The 10,994-nt window shown below is 37.1% G+C and overlaps 1 protein-coding gene across 1 annotated transcript in view; it reads left to right on the top strand.

Annotated features, from left to right (window-relative positions):
- MBTPS2 (membrane bound transcription factor peptidase, site 2) overlaps positions 1-10,994 on the top strand; it is a 41,544-nt gene that overhangs the window by 846 nt on the left and 29,704 nt on the right. Inside the window, exons 2-3 of the mRNA XM_040468959.1 lie at positions 2,915-3,063; positions 5,595-5,841. Coding sequence (XP_040324893.1) covers positions 2,915-3,063; positions 5,595-5,841 — 396 coding nt within the window. The remainder of the gene's footprint in view (positions 1-2,914; positions 3,064-5,594; positions 5,842-10,994) is intronic.

Genomic DNA, 10,994 nt, shown 5'->3' on the forward strand with positions numbered 1-10,994 from the left:
ACTACTCCACTTCTAATCTGCACCCTGTACCCACCCCACACATACGCCCTGGGTGTACGGTCCACTCGAGTTACTTGGGAAGGGTAGCAAAAATTCTGCACAATTGTCTGACCACATGCTTCTAGCAACCTTTGGAATTGAATGGGGGAGGTGGGGCGGGGAGGTAAAGTCATTATACAGAGTTTATTCCACAATACCGTTCTCAAATGTTTAATAAAACCTTCATGTTATGAATACCGTTTTAAATAGAATATTATAATTTAGTATTGTGTGCTTTACGTGTAACAGTAAAATGAAATGATACTTGTGCTTTTTTGTTGCATTTAAACTTGCAAAGTGAGGAGATTATATTATAGAGTCTTTAGAACAACGGCTGAGTTCAGCCACTTCCCAGCCTTTGTGCCTTGGCCAAATTACTCTCTGTGCCTGGGTTTCTTCATTTTCAAAAAGTAAGGATCTTCTGAGATAGTGGAAAGGATTACGTTAGCTCACACACGTAAAGGTTTGCTACTTCACCTGAAATTCAAGAACCAGCAGCTCTTGCGTCGTCAGGGAGCTCTTCAGAAATGTACAATCTCAGCCCTCTCCCTGACCTACAGAATCAAAATCTGAATCTTTACCAGATCCTTTGGTGCTTCCTCTGCAGGTACTTGGCATAGTGTTTAGCCTATCATAAGCAGTACTGGCCACTGCTTCCTTGAACAGTGATTTTATTGTCTAGGAAAAACAAAGCCACATCATTTCCTCATGTTGCATATGTGACAAAAATCCAAAATAAAGGGCATCTGGGTGGTTCAGTCAATTAAGCATCAGACTCTTGGTTTCAGCTCAGGTCATGATCTCACAGTTTGTGAGTTCAAGCCCTGCATCAGTCTCTGTGCTGACGGCGTGGAGCCTCCTTGGGATTCTCTCTCTCCGTCTCTCTCTGCCCCTCCTTTGTGCTCGCTCTCTCTCTCTCTCTCTCTCTCTCTTTCAAAATAAATAAACTTAAAAAAAATTTTAATCCAAAATAAGAAGAACTTTTCAAACCTCTCCAGTCTCTGGTCAAGTGTGTGAGGTGATGAGGTTACTTTAATTTCAGTAACAACCCCTAGATCCCCAACAGAGTACTATTCCTTGAGCAAAAGACCTCACTCTCACTCAGAGTCACTGTCTGGGCAATGGAGAGACCTCAAGCTTTAGGAGTCTGTACCTTCAGCTTCTCTGCTTCTAACTTGATCTGCTGTTCCACGTTTGGTTCTTCTAGGATTTCCTCAGTAGACATCTACTGAAGGGGCGTGTCACTCTACTTTTCTAAGTCTCAGAAAACAAGCAGGTTGAAAAACTTCACCTGAAGACTGAGAACAGAGGACATTATAGATCCAAAGACAAACGGATACCTGTATCAGTCAGGTCATTTTTTATGATTGTGATAGGACTGAAATATCTTACAAACAAATTCCTCGAATGGATGGGCATCAATATGATAAAATACTTAACTGTATTTACTGTAACTGAGGGGTAAAAGGGGTCATTGTCAGGGTATATAAAACAACCTTATATCATCCAAAATCCTACATTACACAAAGACTTCAAACTTCCCTAAAGATAAAACTTGTTCGGGTGTGTATAAGCAGCTATCCCATCAACCCTGAAAAATGTAAGTTATTAAGAACTATTTGGTTTTATAGAAGTTTTGTACTTCCACATGATCAAAGGCAGCTTAAGGTCTCAGAGTGGTTGCTAAGAGGATAGAAAGCACTGATTGCAGCTAACCTGTCCTCTGAGTTGGATTGGTTGGAAGTCTTTTTAGATTATAACACAAGACCTCTTTCTGTGATAACAAGGCTTCTAGACCTCTGCTGTCCAGTGTGGGAGCCACTAACTACATGTGGTCATGGAGCATTTGAAATGGGGCTGGTCTAAATTTGAAATGTGCTGTAACACACTGGATTCAAAGACTTACGTACAAATAAGTAAATGAAATGTAAAGTATTTAAATAGGTTTTTTATATAGATTACATACTGAAATGATAATATCTTGGATATTTTTAGTTAAAAAGTATGTTTAAATTAATCTGTTTCTGTTAACTTTTTTTTTTAATTTTTTTTTTCAACGTTTTTATTTATTTTTGGGACAGAGAGAGACAGAGCATGAACGGGGGAGGGGCAGAGAGAGAGGGAGACACAGAATCGGAAACAGGCTCCAGGCTCCAATCCATCAGCCCAGAGCCTGACGCGGGGCTCGAACTCACGGACCGTGAGATCGTGACCTGGCTGAAGCCTGACGCTTAACCGACTGCGCCACCCAGGCGCCCCTCTGTTTACTTTTTTAAATCAGCTACTAGAAAATTTAAAATTACATATGTGGCTTGCATTTGTGGCTCACATATGTCTATTGGACAGCGCTGTTCTAACTTTGACAAACTTTTTCTGTAAAGGGCCAGATGATAAGTATTTTAGCCTTTGTGAGACACATAGGCTCTCTGATACATATTCTTGTTTTTTTGTTGTCTTTAACCCTTAAAAGTATAAAAACTATCCTTAGCCCATAGGCTATACAAAGAAACAGGCTGTATGGGGCACTTGGCTGGCTCAGTTGATAGAACATGCAACTCTTGATTTCAGGGGCTGTGAGTTTGAGCCCCACATCGGGCGTAGAAATTACCTAAAAAACAAAAAAACAAAACAAAACAAAAAAAAACAGGCTGTAGACCACATTTGGCCTACAGGCCATAGTTTGCCAGACTCTAACCTCAACAGACCAGCTAGTCTGAGATCTTTAATATCCTGAAAAAGAAACATACAGCTTTAAAATTATAAGTATTTGGGCAGTCAGTATCTTCCTTTCCTGTAGAAAAGACTTCTTTTTGATTTTCTTAAACATCATACGTGTTCTTCAAAACTGAGTGATGTGGTACTTTTTCTCTCCTAGTCATCTGTGTATTTTAAGCATTCTTATGAAGACTGGTTGGAAAACAATGGATTGAGCATCTCCCCATTTCACATAAGGTGGCAAACTGCTGTTTTCAATCGTGCCTTTTACAGTTGGGGACGGCGGAAAGCGAGGATGCTTTACCAGTGGTATTCTTCATTTTTCTTTTTGGTTTAAAGTAATCATTGTGATCATGAGAAATGGTTGTCAAATGAACTATTTCCATCATTTTCAATCTACTGAGTTTTAAAATATTGACAGTATAAAACGTCTGGTTTTCTATAAACTTAAATGGGATTACATCATTGTGCTTTTGCATACATCAATAATCAAGGTTCTATACCTTATCTGGATAGTAGTACATGGGTGCACACGTAAAAATTCAGTGAGCAGTACATTTGACACTTGTGCACTTTACTGTGTAAGTTATTCACTAATAGAAATGCCAAAAAATTGGAACATTTTCCATCATGAAATTAATTCTGTAGAATTCTGTCCCCTATCATAACACATAGAAACAAGGGTCCTGGGAGTCATAGGATACCCAAAAGTCTTCAGGCTTTCCCCTATACTTCTTTTCTGATAGTCCTCTTGGGTAATGGTATTTAAAATATTTCACAGCCAGTAAAGCATATGCACAAACCACTAGGCAAAATGATCAGCCAGATTGTAGCAGCAGGGTTCTGGAGTCCCCTGGCCATGCCAGGTATACTCCTTTTAAGTTATTATTTTTTTTAATCAAGGAGCATATAGTTTATTGTTAGGAGGTTTATAATGATCTCTGGGCCACCCTAAGGACCAACACATTTTGTAGTTGACAGAATTTCTAGTATGGGTGTAAAGGGCCTTTGTCTAAATTCCTTTTTGCTAAAATTTTAGCACCACATGTTACAGAGCTAAATGTAAACAGGTCATTAAAAAGCAGAAAATGCAATAGCAAATCAAAGCAAGCAAAATAGAAGGAAATAATAAAGAGCAGAAATCAGAGATAAAAACTATACAGTAAAGAAAATCAGCAAAGCCAAATGTTGGTTCTTTGAAAAGATTAATAAAACTGATAAACCCCTTCCATAATTCCGAAGAGGAAAACACAAGTAACAAAAATCATAATTGAATGGTTAGTATCAAAAAGATAAATAACAAGCATTATTGAGGATGCTGAGAAAAGGGACTATGCACTATTGATGGTAATATAAATTGGTGAAACCACTGTGGAAAACAATATGGAGGTTCCTCAAAAATATTAACAACTGAAATACCACCAGATGGTAGCTACACTTGTGGTGAACATAGCATAATGTATAAACTTGTTGAATCACTATGTTGTACACTGAAACATAGTGTGTCAACTATACTTCATTGTGTGTCAACTGTACTTCAATTAAAAAAAAAAGAAATACCATATGATCTAGTAATTCCACTAATGGATATTTACCCAAAGAAAACAAAAACACTAATTCAAAAAGATATATACACCACTATGCTTATTGCAGCATTATTTACAATAGCTGTGATACAGAAGCAACCCAAGTGTCCGTCAATAGATGAATAGATGAAGAGGATGTGGTATATATACATAGTGGAATATTAACCATAAAAAAGAATGAGATCTGGCCATTTGCAACAACAAGGATGGAACTAGAAGATATTATTCTAAGCGAACTAAGAGAAAGAAAAATACCATATGATTCCATTTATATACGGAATATAAAAAACAAAACCAATGAAGAGCCAAACAAAATATGCAGAGACTTAAATACAGACAACAAATTGGTAGTTACCAGAGGGGAGGTAGGTAGGGGTATGGGTGAAATAAATAAACGGGTTTAAGACATACAAACTTCTAGTTACAAAATAAGTCACAGAGATGAAAAAGTACAGCACAGGAAATATAGTCAATAATACTGTAACAATATTGTATGTCGACTACACTGTACGTGATGAATCTTGAATAATGTATAGAATCAATATGTTGTACACTTGAAAGTAATGCAACAGTGTATGTTAATTGCACTTCAATTTTAAAAAAATCAGAATTGAGAAAAGGGAACACGACTGCAGATTCCATGTACATTTTTTCAAAATGAAACAATTGTGAACAACTCCATGCCTATAAATTTGACAATGTAGACAAAATGGACAAGTTCGTTGAAAAACACAACTTACCAAAAAGTGAAGAAATGTAATAGATTATTCCCAACTATAGAAGGGTAATTTGTAATTATTGTAATTATTAAAACAGTAGAAGAAGGAAACTGTTGTTAAATTTTACCATGTTAATATTTAAGCTCATCACAAAATAATAGCTAAAATAAAATGCAAACAAAAGATTTGGAGATAAAAAAGAAATGGATGTCTGTAATGTCAGAAGAGCTTTTATAATTATGTGAGAACAAGATCAAAACAATTCTATGTAAATGGACAAAAGAGAGGAAAGAAACTTTATTGGGAACAATATTCAGCCTCTTCAGTTATGCGAGAGTTGTAAATTACTACAACTGCTTAAAAGAGACCAGTGCCTGTGTTTCAGTCATGTATCTCAAGTTCAGGTAGGAAAATGAAGCAGAGTTATTGAAATTTTTATTATTTTGAAGCTATGAAATGTGGCTGGTCAATAAATTTGCTAACCCGTGAATTTTGAGGAAGTGTATGTTTATGCAATTTTGCTTCCTCCCGACAGGTTCAATTTTGGAATGGTGTTTGGCGTAATTGCTATGTTCAGCTCTTTTTTTCTCCTGGGGAAAACGCTGATGCAGACTTTGGCACAAATGATGGCTGACTCACCCTCTTCTTATTCTTCTTCCTCTTCTTCCTCTTCCTCTTCTTCCTCTTCCTCTTCTTCCTCTTCTTCCTCTTCATCATCTTCCTCTTCCTCCTCTTCTTCCTCCTCCTCCTCACTTCACAATGAACAAGTGCTACAAGTTGTGGTAAGTACCTTCTTTTTGCTTTAAATTTATTGCAACATGAATATAAGATATTTCTTCTGGCTAGCATAACTCCTATCCATGTTATAAATATGGAAACAGATGAAAAGTCTCACGATTTCTCAAATTACCTGCTTAAACAAAAATATTAATAGGAACGTAGCAAAGATTTGTTGGAATATGTAGTAGGGGTGGTAGTAGTAGTAATAGACCATGTAAATGGACCATGAAAACTGTCTACAATTACACAGATATTTGAATTAACTTAGTATCTTCTTGAGGTGTTAAATGATTGTTTCTATCAAGGAATAAGCATGCTGATTTAAGATCTCTATAATGTATAAATAAATTGCATTTTAACCCTATGCAAAGTGTTGCCTTTCCTCTTCATGTCTTTCAGACTCTAACCAATAATATCCTTTTAATTAAAGATATAAGACCTTGAATGGTCACTGTGATTTCCTGATGTGAAGAATAATGTGCTGAGTTTTACTCCTTAGACTGTAAGCCATTTATAATAATTCTCATTTCAAAGCACATGTATAAACAAACCTATACCGTATTGATCCATGTCTCCAGGGTTTAGAAGGGTGCTTTATCATTGACTTTTATTTCAAATTTTTCACATGTGTAGTTTTTATTTTCATGAGTCGTGGATGTTATGTTCTTAATCATGCTCTTATTAATGGAATAGACTAAGAGCTAATAATATATTTTTTAACTCATTTTTTGTGGTTTCTAGTAGGCTAGGTCACTATGGGGATATTTAGAAGTCATTAGCAGAGAATGATAATGAATCTCTCTTATGGTAATAGCTCTTTTTTAGAGGTTGAAAGGATTTGCCAGGTATGGCCTTAGAAGAGATGATTAATTTCCTCAACAATTACTAAGTATATTCTGCTTACTGGCCATATGCTGAGTCCTGCTTATATGGGGAACAAAATCCAATCCTAGCACTCAGGAAGTTTTAGTCTAGAGGGAGAGCTGCTGTGATTGTGCTATAGTTGGACAGAGTACAAGGTGCTGTGAGAACAGAGAAAAGGCATGCTGAGATGTGCCTGGCACTGGGAAGAGAGGAGAGGAGAGCTTCAAGGGAAGGGTGAGGAGAGTCCTCAAAGCCTCTAAGAAAAGATGGCAATTGAGCATCCCAATAACAGAGGGAACCTTATAATATGGAAAGGTGGGGGATTAGGGGAGAATAATAGAATAATAATAAAACCTAGGTAATATACATGCTTCCTATGTGAGGTTTTTGTGCCCATTTTATTTTATTCTTTAACAATCTATGGGTAAGTATCTCATCACAGATAAGAAAAGCAAGGCAGAAAGATGTTAAGTCACTTGCCTGTGGTCACAGCTCATAAATAGTGGGTCCATCACTCACCCACCACTGACCTCAGAGCCATCATGCTCTATTCCCTTAAGAAAGACCACTAATTCTTCAAGGAACTATAAACTAACTTTGACCTGTGTCTAGGAGGTATATGGTGGAAGGTATATGATGCAGGAGATAAAATAGGAAATACCGGTAAGGCCTGGGTTATGAAAGATCATCCTAAGGAGTTTTGATTTTGGGGGGTGTCTAGCTAGCTCAGTTGGTAGAGATGCGACTCTTGATCTTGGGTTTTGAGTTCAACCCCAGTGTTGGGTGTGGAGATTACTAAGTAGTTTTGATTTTTACTTGTAGATAACAGGTCTGTATAAAATGGACCAAAGGAGGGTTACACTGAAGATGGGAAGAGCATATTAGAGGGCACTTTGGAATAATTCACTGTAGAAGTGATACAGATCTAAACTAAATTGAGTGGTAAGAAGAAGGAAGGAGGCAGATTCAAAGGGTCTTTTAGAGTGGAGTTCTCAGGCCTTGGTGTTTAAGTGAATGTGAGGCTGGAACAAGAGGGAAGAGTTAAGGACGACTCTCAGGCTACATGATTGGTTATTGTTTGCCAAAGAAGTGGATAGTAGAGAAAGAAGCAGGTTGGGAAGAAATGTGATCATTCGCCTGTCTGCCTAGTATTAGAATGATAAAGTGTAGCTCAGAGAAGAAATTATTTCTTCTTTCTGCATCTCAGTTCATTCATAGAGCTCACAAAAATGTTGACTCTGTTAGGAGTCCTGCTTTGGAATCATGAAAAAGTCAGTTGCCCTCTGTAGTACACTGTGCATGTTTATGTATATATCTAAGAATGTTCTATCTCCTGGGGCGCCTGGGTGGCTCAGTTGGTTAAGTGTCTGACTTCGGCTCAGGGCATGATTTCACAGTTCGTGGGTTCGAGCCCTGTGTCAGGCTCTGCACTGACAGCTCAGAACCTGGAGCCTGCTTCAGATTCTATGTCTCCCTCTCTCTCTGTCCTGTCCCACGTGTGTTCTTTCTCTGTCAAAAATGAATAATAAACGTTAAAAAAAGAAAAAACAACAATGTTCTATTTCCTGGCTTTGATATGAGTTCTTGTAGCTCAGAGAATATATTTTCTATTTACATCAAAATTACCTACAGCCTTATTCAGTGTTAATTCCCAAAAACCTGGCACTCTGTCACTGAGAGATCAGAATTCTGGTACATCTAATACCCTGTGTGATCATGGCCAAGACAGATGGGCAGTCACATACTGTTGCCAGAAAATAAGACCTACCATCTGTTAGTATAATCACTCACTCAAATCCTTACCTTATCTCATTATTACATCCATAAGATAATAAAGCAAAGGAACCAATGTCCTATGGAATCAAGCCTACTGATTTATTTGAAATAAAGTTAAGATAACCAGGACATATTGTGATATTGAGAAAATCTGTAAGAATTAACCTTGGGGTTCCTGGGTGGCTCAGTTGGTTAAGCATGGCTCAGATCATGATCTCGAAGTCCCTGAGTTCAAGCCCTGCGTCAGGCTCTGTGCTGACAGCTCAGAGTCTAGAGCCTGCTTCAGATTCTGTGTCTCCCTCTCCCTCTGCCCCTCCCTTGCTTGCACGTGCTTGCTCTCTCTCTCTCTCTCTCTCTCTCAAAAATAAGCATTAAAAATTTTTTTTTAAGAATTAATCTTAAGTACATAAATTTAGAGAGGGGTCAGAGAAAAGGAAGCTACTTATCTGAACAGGCAGACACCTGACAACATGGAAATGGAGCAGGTATGTAGAAGAAGGTACCCTGATATTCTTAAAAAGAATCGCTTAGTAGGGTCTGAGTAAAGAGAACTTCAGATAATGAGCATCATAAAAATGTCCATATCTTTTGACCGTTTACTTGTATACCACCATCTAGGACTCTGGCTTTAAGTAAACACTTCCAAATGTGGAAAAAAATAGTATTCATCAAATTCTTATCCTAACATTATTTATTATGAAGAATTGGAAATAACCACAGTGTATAATTGAGGAATGCTGCTTAAGTTGTGGGATTGTCATTCAGTGAAATGCTATGTATACATTAAAGGTGAAGGTTATGAAAACTAGTTTCATAACTAGGGAAAGGACGCTTGGAATTCATGAATTTAGACAGCAATCCAAGCAACATAGTTTGAATCTTCTCTTCAGGTACTAAAGGAGTCTTAAAAGTAAAATTCTTCTATGCACAAAAATAAATTCCAGTTGAATTAAGATTGAAACAAAGTCATAAAAGACCTTGAAAGACAAAAAATAGGTTTCTGCTTATATGAACACAGAATGAGGAAGACATAAGCATAAAACTAATGGCAGAAACCATGAATATTGATAGATTTTACTACATAAAATTTTTATATATCAAAAAACTAAAAGAAAAAATTAAAAGGCAAAAGAACTTGGGAATACATCTATGATATGTATTACAGAGGACTGATAATTGATATTTGAAGTGATCCTACAGAGCAATAAGAAAAAAATAAACACTGTAGGAGAAAAAAATAGACAAGTCATGAGTAGGCTACTCACAAAAGACCTATCAATGGTCAGAAGTAGGGGAAACGTTGAGCTTTAATAATAAAGAAATATAAATCAAACAATGAAATACTTTTTATTTTCCTAAAATTGCAGATTTGAATAAATAAGCTTGCTCAAGGCTACAAAGGGTCTACTTTTGGAGAACAGTTTGATATGTATCAAAGTCCTTTAAATTTTGTGTAATGAAAGCATATGTTACTCTATTTTTTTTAGAGAGATAGAGTGCAAGTGGGGGGAGAGGGGCAGAGGAAGAGAGAGAATTAGAGAATCTCAAGCAGGCTCCACACTCAGCACTGAGCCCAACACAGGGCTCAATCCCACAACCCTGGGACCATGACCTGAGCTAAAATCAAGAGTCAGATGCTCAACCACCTGAGCCACCCAGGAGCCCTGAAGCATAATGTTAAATATGGGACAAGGATTATTTCATTTAATCCTCAAAATTACCTTTTTATGTAAATGTAAATGTGGTTATTTCCATTTTAATAATGAGGAAATTGCACTGTTGGGAGGAATAATCCAAATTTCCTTGAGGTCACTTAGCTAGTTAATGATGGATCCAAAATGTCAAACCGAAGTGACCGGTCTCCTGAGCCTGAACCAACCATGCTTAAGAATTTTTACCCCCAAAATATTTGGATATATGTGTCCAAATATGTTTATCACAGTATAAGAGCAGAAACTTTAAACTTTAAAACAATTAAATGCCCAACAGTCTATTTTATAGAATACAGTACAGTTCTTAAAATCATGTTGAACCCTTTCGCCCTGCTGGTGGGAATGCAAACTGGTGCAGCCACTCTGGAAAACAGTATGGAGGTTCTTCAAAAAATTAAAAACAGAACTACCTATGGCCCAGCACTTGGCACTACTAGATATTTATCCAGAGGACACAGGAGTGCTGATTCGAAGGGGCACATACACCCCAATGTTTATAGCAGCGCTATCAACAATAGCCAAAGTATGGAAAGAGCCCAAATGTCCATTGACTGATGACTGGATAAAAAAGATGTGATATATATACACAATGGAATACTACTTGGCAATCAAAAGGAATGAAATCTTTCCATTTGCAACAACATGGATGGAACTAGAGTGTGTTATGCTAAGCGAAATTAAGTCAGAGAAAGACAAATATATGATTTCACTTGTGTGGAATTTAATGTACAAAACAGATGAACACAGGGAAGGGAAGCAAAAATAATATAAAAACAGGGAGACAAACCATAAGAGACTCTTAA

This window comes from Herpailurus yagouaroundi, unplaced genomic scaffold, assembly GCF_014898765.1.
Source record: "Herpailurus yagouaroundi ecotype Mexico unplaced genomic scaffold, PumYag 67793, whole genome shotgun sequence".
NCBI lineage: Eukaryota > Metazoa > Chordata > Mammalia > Carnivora > Felidae > Herpailurus > Herpailurus yagouaroundi.